Source organism: Myxine glutinosa, chromosome 11 (assembly GCF_964187855.1).
Source record: "Myxine glutinosa chromosome 11, kmMyxGlut1.1, whole genome shotgun sequence".
Lineage (NCBI taxonomy): Eukaryota > Metazoa > Chordata > Myxini > Myxiniformes > Myxinidae > Myxine > Myxine glutinosa.
In genome coordinates this window covers 72,110,649-72,124,652 of record NC_136271.1, presented here as the reverse complement: position 1 = coordinate 72,124,652, position 14,004 = coordinate 72,110,649, and the positions used below count along the sequence as shown (strand labels likewise).

General features: G+C 45.0%; 1 protein-coding gene across 2 annotated transcripts in view; it reads left to right on the top strand.

Annotated features, from left to right (window-relative positions):
* The window catches only part of LOC137436757 (NSFL1 cofactor p47), an 86,930-nt gene extending 73,412 nt beyond the window's left edge, over positions 1–13,518 (top strand). The window contains exons 9-10 of one of the 2 annotated variants that reach the window (XM_068130825.2): positions 2,462–2,538; positions 12,863–13,518. In XM_068130825.2, coding sequence (XP_067986926.1) covers positions 2,462–2,489 — 28 coding nt within the window. In that variant the 3' untranslated portion in view covers positions 2,490–2,538; positions 12,863–13,518. The remainder of the gene's footprint in view (positions 1–2,461; positions 2,539–12,862) is intronic. The other variant, XM_068130824.2, reaches the window with a different exon arrangement.
* The last annotated feature ends 486 nt before the right edge of the window (positions 13,519–14,004 follow it).

The window sequence follows — 14,004 nt, the reverse complement described above, 5'->3', positions numbered from 1 at the left end:
AACAAATCAAACAGACAAACAAACAAAGTATATAAAAAGGGGAGCGGTAGACAAGATGGGGAGAGAAGGGGAAGCACATAAACACAACATTTGAGAGCAGGGACATCGGGAATGTGTGGGAGGGAGAGGGCTTGGGGGGAGGCGGTGTGGGAAGGAGGGGGGGGGGGGGGTGGTTCGAAGTATAAACACAAGGACACCAAGGACTTCCAGGAAAGAAGTTGGTATTTCAAAAAAGTGGATTTGGGGTGAAATTAGCGGGGGTAGAAAAGATCAAGGTTTTGGATGGGGGAAGATAAGAGATGGTGGTGAACAGCTGTTTTAAAGACCTGGAGGGAGGAGTGGGATTGAAGAGAATGAGGGAGTTTGTTCCAGAGGCGGGAGAAAAGAGGAATGAAGGAGTGAAGGTGAGCAGAGAGTCTTGATTTTGGCAGTTTAACCATAAGAGGGTTGCAGGCAGATGTTGTGCGACCTGTAGAAATATTTGGGGGACAGAGGCCAGAGAGAGCTGGAGGAGCAAGGCCGGAGAGGAGCCGGTAGAAGACAGAAAGACCACCAACCTGCCTGCGGTGAGTAAGTGAAAGGCCCTCGGAGGTAGCTTCATCGTGGGAGATTCCAATGATTCTGAACGCCTTGGTTTCAACAGCGTGAAGACGAGCCAGGTGTGAGGCAGGAGCACCAGCCCAGAGGGGAGAGCAGTATTCCATTGAGCTGCGGATGAAAGCCTTGCATGTGGTGAGAAGCTCAGGTGTGCCAAGGAAGGACTTCGCACGACGGAGGATGCCCAGTCGGCGACTGGCTTTGGAGGCCAGATTTGAAATGTGGTTTTCCCTTGAAAGATCATTGCAGATAGTGAGACCCAAAAGCTTGAGTGACAGAACTTCTTGGAGAGGATTATTCAGAAAATGGATGGGAGGGTTGTCCAATCGGTCTCTTCGGAGAGGCATCGTAAGAGTGTGAGATTTGTCAGGATTGAAAGACATGTTCCACTTGTTTGCCAAGTCTGTGATTTTTGTCCAGGTCTGCAAAGAGTGACGAGGCTGCAGACTGCCGATCTGAGGGATGAGGAATGGAGCGGCAGAGAGTGGAGTCATCAGCAAAGAGATAGAGAGGATTTTCAAGAGAGTCGGAGAGATCATTGATGAAGACCAGAAAAAGCACAGGGCCAGAACACTGCCTTGGGGAACTCCAGCCTGAACAGGAAGAGGAGATGAGAGAAACCCATTCAGGGCCACACGTTGACTACGACGAGAGAGGAAGTCCGCCAGCCAAGCGTGGAGATTTCCATGGATACCAAAGGAGGAGAGTTTGGTGAGCAGAGCGGGGTGCCAGACCATATCGAAGGCACGTGATATGTCAAGGGACAACAACAACACAACATGCATTTTAAGGCCATTTTCCCTGCTGGAGCGGGGGTTAGCCTTGCGGTCCCCATGACAATCTTCTCCATTTTGCCCTATTTTCTGCATCTCTCCTTGTTAACCCCCTTGCCCGCATTTCTTCTTCCACCATCTTTAGCCAAGTCTTTCTCGGTCTTCCCCATCCTCTACTTCCTTCTACATTCATTTCCGTCACTTCTCAACCAGTCACTTTCATCCTTCCTCAACACATGACCAAACCATCTCAACCTGTTCCTCTTCACAGCATCAATCACAGGCTCTATTCCCATCATCTTTCGCAATTCATCATTTGTCTTCCTCTCTCTCAACGATACTCTGCACATCCATCGAACCATTCGCATTTCCACCCTTTCCAGCCTTCGTTGCTGCTCTACATTCATGACCCATGGCTCGCTCCCATAAATCATAACACTTCTCACACATGCAGCATAGCATACACCTTTCCCTTCAGCTTCAACGAGACTCCCCTCCTCATCAGCACGCCACTCAGTTCCCGAAACTTCTTCCATGCACATCTCACTCCAGCAACCGTTGCCGTGTCTGATCCACCTTCTCCATTCAGCATGTCTCCGAGGTAGCAAAATGTTTTCACACTTTCCAGCTTCACGCCGTCTCCAAGATCCAACTCAACATTTCCTCCATCTGCAACTCCCTCTGTTAGTCAGGCAGATAGGTGTAACAATTGTGGGTTTATACGTACAAGCATGAAATTTGGCACAGTCATAGATAACAGTCTAATGAATAATTCCAGATATGGACCCACCGCGAAAACGTCCTATGGTAGCCGTGGTAAAATGGCCGCTTTTAGTCTAGTGGCTAGATCGGGGTCTCGTGCACCCCCCCCCCCCCCCCCCCCCGAAATATACTTCTCATTGGTGTCTATAGATAGGAAAAAATGTGTAGAAAATGATTTGCTATGTTAAATAGTTGAAAAAATGTCCCACGTATCATTTTTATGCAAATTAGTGCAAATTAGCAAATTAAATAAAGTGCAAATTAGCAAATTAAATAAAGTTTTTATTTATTTATTGCAACTTGTTATCGTATCTTATCTTTTTTTTCAGTTGGTGTTTCGAACAGCGAAATGTCTAAGAGTTATCAGCTAGTGGATCCACTGCAACCTGGACAATCAAAGGCGCAGGTACAGACGGATTGGAACAAGTGCGTTTTGTGCCAAAAAATCACACGAGAAAGTTTGCAATGCCCAGCAGAATCAAAACGGCACGATGTTGGAGTTGGTTATTCTACCATTGCCTTCAACATCAGACGTTTCAATGAACTTCACGAATTACCGATGCCACTAGAATTAGGACGCCTTGATGACGGGAATGGCATTGAAGCTACGTTTCTGGAGAACAATGCCAAGTGGCACAAATCTTGCCATACAAAATTCAATAATATAAAACTACAACGAGCATTTCATCAAGGGAGCTGATTTGTTGTAAATGCAAAAAGGGTTGCAAGGGACGATGCAAGTGCAAACAAGCTAGTTTGAAATGTACCGCTTTGTGCCAGTGTGGTGGAGAAAATTGTGACGTATAAACAAGATCAAACTGGAACTATCTAGTAATATAAGTTACCGTTACAGTGCTTGGTGGGTTAATTGACATTGCTGGCAACACAAATGCAAATTGTGGTCATTTGGAGAATACAATTATGGCATATATGTGTATCTAGTCATTTCATAAGAACATAAAGAAGCATTTGTGTCGTCCGGTAAAAAATAATCGCGGTCAAAACGGCCATTTTGTAAAATGGCCGCCATGGCTACCATAGGACGTTTTCGCGGTGGGTCCATATCTGGAATTATTCATTAGATTATTATATATGACTGTGCCAAATTTCATGTTTGTACGTCTAAACCCACAATTCTTATGATGGATACACCTATCTGCCTGACTATGTGCACACCTTACATTTGAATGTAGCTGCCACACTGGTTAATGACCCTCTCAGACCACTACATTTTTGATGAACCCACTCAGCGCACATTGTACATTGAATGGAGTTCACTCCGACACCTTTCCTGCACACAGCACATGGCCACTTCCCAGTTCTTTCCACCTCACCACATGCTTTACCACTTGCCATCACCTTCGTCTTTCCTATATTCACCTTCAGACCTTTTGTCTCCATACATTCCTTCCACTTGTTCATCTTTTCCTTCAGTCCATCCATACTTTCCGCAATCAACACCAGATCATCTGCATACAACAACTCCCACGATAAACCCTCCTTTACGTTCTGAGCCAGCACCTCCATCACAGCTACAAATAGTAGTGGACTTAGTACCGACCCCTGATGCACTCCCACCTTCACCTCCAACTCACCACTGTTCCCGTCCTTCGTCCGTACAGCTGTGCTCGCTCTTTTGTACATTGCCATCACTACTCTGATCAACCATTCCTCCACTTCTAACTTCCTCAATGCCCATGTCAATACTTCGCGTGGAACCCTATCGAATGCTTTGTCCAGATCAACAAACCCAAGAAACAACTTCTTCCTCTTCTCCATGTACTTCTCCTGCAACTGCCTCACAATAAAGAGCACGTCTGTCGTTCCTCTTTCTGGCATAAATCCAAACTGCATTTCGTCGATCCTCACCTTCTTCCTTATCCTCCTCTCCAACACCCTTTCCAATACCTTCATTCCATGATCCAATAACTTTATCGCTCGGTACGAGCCACACTCCAGAGGGTCACCTTTCCCCTTGTATAGAGGGACGAGGGTACTCAGTTCCCAAGCCACCGGAATGCGGCCCTCTTTCACCACCAGATTACAGATCTCTGTCGTTCTCTTCACACCCCAACTTCCTGCTGCCTTCAACATATCTCCAACAACTCCCGTCGGCCCTCCCGCTTTTCTACTCTTCATTGCTTTTATCGCTTCCTCAACTTCCTCCTCAGTTATCTTCTCTGCCAGTCCTAAAACTGGGTTACTCTCTATGTTGCCATCCCATTCATTCTCTGTATTCAACAGCATTTCCATATATCTTTTCCATCTTCCTTTAATTCCATCTGGGTCTTAAGTCAAGGGAGACAAGATATGGATATGTCAAGAGAGACAGCTCTAATTTCCTGTTTGGCATTGAGGACCTCCATCCATTGTTGAGACAGCAGAAGCAGAATGTCCAGAGTAGAGTGACCTGGTCTGAAACCAAATTGATGATCAGAGATCAAGCCATTGGAGAAGAGGAAAGATTTCATATCCGAAGCAATGATGGATTCCATGACCTTGCTGATAATTGGGAGAAGGCTGATTGGTCTGTAGTTGCTAGGATCTGTATTTGCACCTTTTTTGTGTAAAGCGGTGATGTTGGCTGATTTCCAAGCAGATGGCAGATGACCTTGAGCAAAAGAGAGGGTGAAGAGAACAGAAACTTTTCCACCTTGTCAGGAGGAAAGGACACAGAGTCCAGGAGCAGCAGGGTATGGTGGGTACAGAGAGGGATGGGTTTGGGACACAAGATTTAGAGGCAAACACAGAGTTGAGGCATTCAGCTTTTTCACGTGCGGAGTCAGCTGTGTAGCCGTTTGAGGAACAGGAGGGGATGGAGGGGGAACAAACACCAGAAACAGATTTGACCAGACGCCACCAGGATTTGGAAGAGGGAGACAGATAAGAGAGTTCGGTCTTGAGAATGGAGAGATATTGTTTCCTGGCTCTCCTGAAGGTGGACACACACTTGTGTCGGGCTTTGTGAAAGGAAATGAAATTTCCTTCCGTTGGATTTGCTTTCCAGGAGATGAAGGCAAGTTGTTTCTGGGCAACTGCCTCACCACAAGATTCCGTGTACCATGGACAGGAGGAAGGGTATGACAACTGAAGATGAGATGGGATAAATCTGTGCATGAGAGAGAGAAATTTACTTTGGAAGAATTCCCAGGATGAGTTGATGTCAGAGGCGGTGGAGATGGGATACCAGTCCAGATGATTGATGGCTGCTTGAAGACCGTGCCAGTTGGCCTGAGTGAAATGCCAGACTCGTCGACGCTGAGGAGGCTCCCTGAGAATGGTCAGGGAGATGTCCACTTTAACAAGCACATGATCAGATGAGCCGATTGGAGCAGAAGAAGAGCAGCAGACCTTTTTAGGGAAGTTGGTCATAACCAAGTCCAGAAGAGAAGATGCTCCGTTGACTGAGAAATTTACTTTACTGAGAAACGCACATTTCCCGGGTCGGGAAATTGACAGATTGTGTCAGTCCCAGTGAGTCGCAGAAGTCCTTTGCTGAGAAGCCATGGCTGGTGAGAGAGGTGCCCACACCCAGCCAACTGGCATGGTGACAATTGACATCGCCACATATGAGGAAGAGAGAGTTGGGATGAGTAGATAGAAGTTGGTCCATATTATCAGACAGCGAGATGTAGATGATGGTGGACGGTACAACACACATATGAACAAGAGGTGGGAGCGAAGGGGAAGCCGTAGCCAGAGGTATTCCTGAGGGTGAGGTGGAGAGAGGGCAGTGCAGGGCGTGAGAGGAAGAGTGTTTTTGATAAAGATAGCAACCCCACCTCCAGGACGAGACTCGGGTCTATCATACCGGAGGAGGGAGTACCCCGGGAGAGATACTAAGGAATCAGAGACATCATGAAGGAGGAAAGTTTCTGTTAAGCAGATCACGTCTGGTTTGTCAGAAGCAACCTACCTGTATGGAGAGATTAGTTAAGTTTGAACGAAGGCCCTGGATGTTTGAGGTCCATACCGTTAATGAAGAGGAAGGGGGAGCATCGGATACAGAACAGGGGGGGTGGTGGGGGAGGGGTGGTGGGGGAGGGGTAGGGTAAGATGTGGAAGAGGAGGAAGAGGTAGGGAGAGCTGTTGAAGGTGTGTGAGAGATTTCAGAATAGCTCGGAGAAAGGGAAGGATGGGGCGGACAAAAGGTTTGATGGTGATTGGGTGAGGCACAATGAGGTGTTATTTGAGGAGGGGGAAAGAGTGAGGCAGAAGGTTGGGGGAGATGGAGGTGAGAGTTGGAAGGGGGAAGAAGCAGGGAGGATGCTTTGAGGAGGAGGGGTGAGGGGGGAAATGGAGAAGAGATGAGGGTGGGGAGATTTGAAGGGGAGGGGTCATGAGGGATTTATGAGGGGAGGGGTTAGGGGGGAGTTTAAGAGGGAAGGGACAAGGGGAGGGATTTGAAAGGGATGGGAGATGGGGGAGATTTGGAGGGGAGGGCGAGGAGGGGAGTCGAGGAGGGGATGGGTGATGGGGAAGATTTGGAGGGGAGGGGTGATGGGGAAGATTTGGAGGGGAGGGGTGATTGGGAAGATTTGGAGGGGAGGGGTGATAGGGAAGATTTGGAGGGGAGGGGCAAGGGGGGAGATTTGGAGGGGAAGGGCGAGATTGGATTTTAGAGAGAGTACGATTAATGGGAAACGAACATTTATTGCAAAATGAGTTTCTTGTGACCTTCAAGTCAAAGATACGTTTAAGGACGCTGGTGGGTGGGTGGAGTGCAGGTGAGTTTCGGGAATGTATGAAAGAGGCACTATAAGAGATGGAATTTTTATTTGCAATGAATAGATTTGGTGAGCAAGTCAAAAGCAACCTTTTAAAGAAGAAGAAGAAGAAAAAGGTGTTATAATATATGACAGAATACAGTACTTCAGCGGAAAGTTTAAACATTTTAAAGTTTAACAGTGAAAACTATCTGAGGAAATGGGGGTGAAACACGTGGTTGAAGAACGAACAAACGAATAAGAACAACGAATAAACGAAAAAGAACAGAGAAGGAAATGTTTTTTTTTTTGGTTTTTCTTTAGTTGAGATTTTAAACAAGGAAGTATGTGGTGAAAAGACTGGGAAAAACAGAGAACGAAAGTAATTGGAGCACAATCGACGGACCGCTGAGAGAAAAACAAAGCCTCAGGGTAGGACACGGTACAAGGCCTCAAAAGACACGACACGAATTAACACGATTTTCTATGCAGGTATGAAAGATTTACACCGAGAATTTCCTCGGGATCCACTGTCGGTACACACACCATAAAATAAATACAGTTTTGACGAAAATACAAATGGGAACAATTACTTAACTTCGATAGCGTGGAGAGCGTGGACAGCTTCGAAAAAACGTAACCTCGCCGGCAAGACCGGAAGCGGAAGTGACATGTGCACACATACGCACACACGCACGCACACACACGCGCACACACACACACACACACGCACATGCACATACACGCACACACATACACATACGCACACACACACACACACGCTCCTCGATGTAAGTAGTCCCGTAATGCGTTCCTTCAGTATAATGTTTGTTGATGAATTGACACTTTTTTTTAATTATATTTATATAAGTAGGTGTGTTTCGATATAAAAATGTGAAGCTCTGTCTCTCTCTCTGTCGTGTACAGCAGTGTTGCGTCACCATATTTGTCGAATATGCGTTACCAGCTTCATTTTATTCACTTTCAGTAGTGTATTTATTTGCATTTTAATACAGTATGAGCGATAAATGATCGTTGAGTGAGGCTAGTGCGTCTGTGAGCAAGAGGAAACGCCGTGTAGTCATCTTGCAGACTAAATTAGATGTGTGTTGACGCAATTCGATGCTGGTGATCGTGCAATACATGCAGCCACCATCATTGGGATACCCGTGTCGACTGTGAGGACAATCAGGGCAAACAAGGACAAGGTGAGAGCCACTTGGAAGGGCAATACGCCACTGGGTGCTTCTAGGAATGTACGCAATCAGTTTGGTGATGGAGAATATGGATCGTTTATGATTAGTCTGGATCGAAGACCAAAACCAACATGATGATCCAACAAGTTTGCTTGCGACCCGGGCGAAAGGCCGCAATTTATTTACCGACCTGAAGGACGAGCGAAATGAATCAAGTCAAAATTAAACCTTTAATCGTTTGAACAGTTGAAGCAGCACATTAACCTTCATAACATGAACATGACAGGCGAGGCAATTTTTGAAACATTCATTTTACTTTATTCATTGTTGAAAAATATATTGTGTAACTTGTCTAACGGAACCAGAATTTCCCATGAATGCGACACCCCCTCCCTCCCCCCCCCCCCCCCCCCTTATAACATGTATTCCTGCAGAAAAATACATTTCAATATACACTGTTTTGCTATGAATAGCATTTCACAGGAACGAATATAGGATGTGTATGGAGGGCTCCCTGTGTGTGTATATATGTATATGTGTGCATGTATCTGCATATGTTTTGTATGTATATGTATAAATTCTGAAATTAAATTAACTCTGAGTGTGAAACAAAAACTAAATAATGGAGGGAAATTTCAAGTTTATTTCCATTAATACAGATTTTCAAAATGTCTTCCATCACTTTTTTTTTTTTTTTTTTTTGGTATACAAGATCGAGGCTCATGAAAGAGCGAACATTAATCACACAGAAAGACAAACAGACACACAAAACAAATAACATCGGGAGAGGTAGACAAGATGGGGAGAGAGGGGAAAGGACACAAACACAACATTTGAGAGCAGGGACCGAGAGACATGGAGACATCGAGAGATCTGTGGGAGGGAGAGGGCTTTGGGGGGGAGGCATGTGAAGGGGGGGGGGGGGGGGTGGGAGAGGTATAAAACATATGGACACTGCCAGGACTTCCAGGAAAGAAGTTGGAATTTCAAACAAGGTGGATCTGGGGTGAATTAGTGGGGGTAGAAAAGATCAAGGTTTTGGATGGGGGAAGATAAGAGATGGTGGTGAACAGCTGTTTTAAAGACCTGGAGGGAGGAGTGTGATTGAAGTGAGTGTGGGAGTTTGTTCCAGAGGCGGGAGAAAAGAGGAATGAAAGAGTGAAGGTGAGCAGAGAGCCGAGATTTCGGCAGTTTAACCATCAGAGGGTGGCTGGCAGATCTTGTGCGACCTGCAGGAATATTTGGGGGACAGAGCACAGAGAGAGCTGGGGGAGCAAGGCCGGAGAGGAGTCGGTAGAAGACAGAAAGACCACCTACCTGCCTGCGGTGAGTGAGTGAAAGGCCCTCAGAGATAGCTTCATCGCGGGAGATTCCAATGATTCTGAAAGCTTTGGATTCAACAGCGTGAAGCCGAGCCAGGTGTGAGGCAGGAGCACCAGCCCATAGGGGAGAACAGTATTCCATTGAGCGGCGGATGAAAGCCTTGTATGTGGTGAGGAGCTGAGGTGTGCCTAGGAAGGACTTCGCACGACGGAGGATGCCCAGTCGGCGACTGGCTTTGGAGGCCAGCTTGGAAATGTGGTTTTCCCAAGAAAGATCATGGCAGATAGTGAGACCCAAAAGCTTGAGCGACAGAACTTCTTGGAGAGGATTGTTGAGAAAGTAGATGGGAGGGTTGTCCAGTCGATCTTTTCGGAGAGACATAGTAAGAGTGTGAGATTTGTCAGGATTGAAAGACATGTTCCACTTGTTTGACCAGTCTGTGATTTTGTCCAGGTCTTCAGAGAGTGAGGAGGCTGCAGACTGCCGATCTGAGGGAAGAGGAATGGAGCGGCAGAGAGTGGAGTCATCAGCAAAGAGATAGAGAGGATTTTCCAGGGAGTCGGAGTGACGTTGAGCAGACGTGCGTTATACGCGCGGCACAGTTGCTGATTACAGAGTCTCACGCCAAATATTGGTGATGGCTGTAATCACAAAATACTTCAGATCACTAATTGTTCCTGGATTCTCCTGAAACACTTTTTTTAAAGTTATCTCCATTAAAAAAAAGAAATCTGAAGTACCATCGTTGAGATATAAAAGGGGGGTATTGAGGGACCCGCTTGTGGTTTCAATGATGGAAAAGGGGGTAATGCAGTAGCTGGCCGTGGTTTAAATGATGTAATAGGGGGCATTGAGGGAGTCAGTAGTGGATTAAATGATGTAATAAGGGGCATTGAGGGAGTCAGTAGTGGATTAAATGATGTAATGGGGGCATTGAGGTAGCCGGCAGTGGTTGAAATGACATAATAGGGGGCATTGAGGGAGTCAGTAGTGGATTAAATGATGTAATTGGGGGCATTGAGGGAGTCAGTAGTGGATTAAATGATGTAATCGGGGGCATTGAGATAGCCGGTGGTGGTTTAAATGATGTAATGGGGACATTGAGGGAGTCAGGAGTGGTTGAAATGATGTAATGGGGGGCATTGAGGTAGCCGGTAGTGGTTCAAATGATGTAATATGGGGTACTGGGGGAGCCAATAGTGGTTTAAATGATGTAATATGGGGTATTGGGGGAGTCAGTCGTGGTTTAAATGATGTAATATGGGGTGTTAGGGGAGTCAGTAGTGGTTTAAATGATGTAATATGGGGTATTGGGGGAGTCAGTAGTGGTTTAAATGATGTAATATGGGGTATTGGGGGAGTCAGTAGTGGTTTAAATGATGTAATATGGGGTATTGGGGGGGTCAGTAGTGGTTTAAATGATGTAATATGGGGTATTTGGGGAGTCAGTAGTGGTTTAAATGATGTAATATGGGGTATTGGGCTAGTCAGTAGTGGTTTAAATGATGTAATATGGGGTATTGGGGGAGTCAGTAGTGGTTTAAATGATGTAGTATGGGGGTATTGGGGGAGTCAGTTGTGGTTTAAATGATGTAATATGGGGTATTGGGGGAGTCAGTAGTGGTTTAAATGATGTAATATGGGGTAGTGGTTTAAATGATGTAATATGGGGTATTGGGGGAGTCAGTAGTGGTTTAAATGATGTAATATGGGGTATTGGGGGAGTTGGTGGTGGTTTAAATGATGTAATATGGGGTATTGAGGGAGCCGGTAGTGGTTTAAATGATGTAATATGGGGTATTGGGGGAGCCGGTAGTGGTTTAAATGATGTAATCTGGGGTATTGAGGGAGCCGGTAGTGGTTTAAATGATGTAATCTGGGGTATTGGGGGAGTCAGTAGTGGTTTAAATGATGTAATATGGGGTATTGGGGGAGTCAGTCGTGGTTTAAATGATGTAATATGGGGTATTGAGGGAGCCGGTAGTGGTTTAAATGATGTAATATGGGGGTATTGGGGGAGTCAGTAGTGGTTTAAATGATGTAATATGGGGTATTGGGGGAGTCAGTAGTGGTTTAAATGATGTAATATGGGGTATTGGGGGAGTCAGTAGTGGTTTAAATGATGTAATATGGGGTATTGGGGGAGTCAGTAGTGGTTTAAATGATGTAATATGGGGGGGGGGGGTATTGGGGGAGTCAGTAGTGGTTTAAATGATGTAATATGGGGTATTGGGGGAGTCAGTAGTGGTTTAAATGATGTAATATGGGGTATTGGGGGAGTCAGTAGTGGTTTAAATGATGTAATATGGGGTATTGGGGGAGTCAGTAGTGGTTTAAATGATGTAATATGGGGGGGGGGGGTATTGGGGGAGTCAGTAGTGGTTTAAATGATGTAATATGGGGTATTGGGGGAGTCAGTAGTGGTTTAAATGATGTAATATGGGGTATTGGGGGAGTCAGTCGTGGTTTAAATGATGTAATATGGGGTATTGAGGGAGCCGGTAGTGGTTTAAATGATGTAATATGGGGTATTGGGGGAGTCAGTAGTGGTTTAAATGATGTAATATGGGGGTATTGGGGGAGTGAGTCATGGTTTAAATGATGTAATATGGGGGTATTGGGGGAGTGAGTCATGGTTTAAATGATGTAATATGGGGTATTGGGGGAGTCAGTAGTGGTTTAAATGATGTAATATGGGGTATTGGGGGAGTCAGTAGTGGTTTAAATGATGTAATATGGGGTATTGGGGGAGTCAGTAGTGGTTTAAATGATGTAATATGGGGTATTGGGGGAGTCAGTAGTGGTTTAAATGATGTAATATGGGGTATTGGGGGAGTCAGTAGTGGTTTAAATGATGTAATATGGGGTATTGAGGGAGCCGGTAGTGGTTTAAATGATGTAATATGGGGTATTGGGGGAGTCAGTAGTGGTTTAAATGATGTAATATGGGGTATTGGGGGAGTCAGTAGTGGTTTAAATGATGTAATATGGGGGTATTGGGGGAGTGAGTCATGGTTTAAATGATGTAATATGGGGGTATTGGGGGAGTGAGTCATGGTTTAAATGATGTAATATGGGGTATTGGGGGAGTCAGTCGTGGTTTAAATGATGTAATATGGGGTATTGAGGGAGCCGGTAGTGGTTTAAATGATGTAATATGGGGTATTGGGGGAGTCAGTAGTGGTTTAAATGATGTAATATGGGGTATTGGGGGAGTCAGTCGTGGTTTAAATGATGTAATATGGGGGTATTGGGGGAGTGAGTCATGGTTTAAATGATGTAATATGGGGGTATTGGGGGAGTGAGTCATGGTTTAAATGATGTAATATGGGGTATTGGGGGAGTCAGTAGTGGTTTAAATGATGTAATATGGGGTATTGGGGGAGTCAGTAGTGGTTTAAATGATGTAATATGGGGTATTGGGGGAGTCAGTAGTAGTTTAAATGATGCTGGAGGTTTATGGTGGGGATGGTGAGAGGTTGATTGTGATGGACATGTTTTACAGGCTTGCCGATTTAAGAAGGTTTGTTGAGCAAGCTCGTCCGGCTTCGTCTCGTTGCTTTGTGCTCATGACGACATTCCCGAATAAGGAACTAAATGATGACGAGCAAACACTTCAGCAGCTGAACCTCCTCAATGCTGTTATTGTGCAACGTGTCAAGTGAAGAAGATTTCCTTTGTTGTGCCAGGGCCTTCAAGTTTGGATATCATCCCACTCTATTTTTTCTTTCATTTTTTTTTGTTTTCATTTCTTTTCTTTTTCGGGCCGAGTCTTAGCACGAGCCAAAGCCCATGCTCATCTCGGAAGGGTAGGCTTTGGCAGGATGAAGTCGTGTTTTTATCTCGCCACGATTGGGTTGTGGTGGTGGTCGTGTTCGTGGAATCGTTGATATTCGATTTTGTTTGGATTTGCTGTCCTGAGCGGGGTTTAAATTGCTGAGTTTTTGCCAGTTTCGTGTTGTTGTAGTCCTTGTGCAGGTTAGCGTTTAACGATTGTTAAACAACACTGCTGGTAGAAATAAAGAACATGCGGAGTTACCTTGGTTTGAAAAGCAAATATCTGCATTAATCTCAAATTATGTGTTCCTTTGCCCTGTTGGGGTAAATGCCTTACATTGGCACCTGAGTTGTCCGAATAAAACGCTGCCCAAGCTAGTTCAATCGGTGCAGGTTCTGTTTTTCATCCGCACTGGATTATTGTTAATTTAAATTCGACAATTCAAGTTTGCGGTACATGGGGGTGTACGTAAACCATTATCACCAACTAACAGAAGTCTGTGGTAAAATACCACAACAGGAAAAAGAATAGCCTTTTGTCCTTGTGCTGGTCAAAAGAGCTCAAAAGCAGGAGATACAATAAGGAATGTCTTGAGTTGTATGCACCTGGCGCTTAAAGTAAAGAAAAGAGTAAAATGAGTTTATCAACATTGGTTTATTGAAGTAATTTGATTGGGTAAACCTGTTGTGGATCACATGAAGATAATTTTAGTCTAAGGAAAAAAGTACAGTCTGTCCACAAAGTGTTGTTCAGTTGTAAAATTTTATTACAACGAAACCAAAAGAGATCCAATGATGTGGTTTTCTGTACTTTTGTTTTTTTTGTATACAGAATCGAGGCTCGTGGAAGAGCTAACATTTATTTCACAA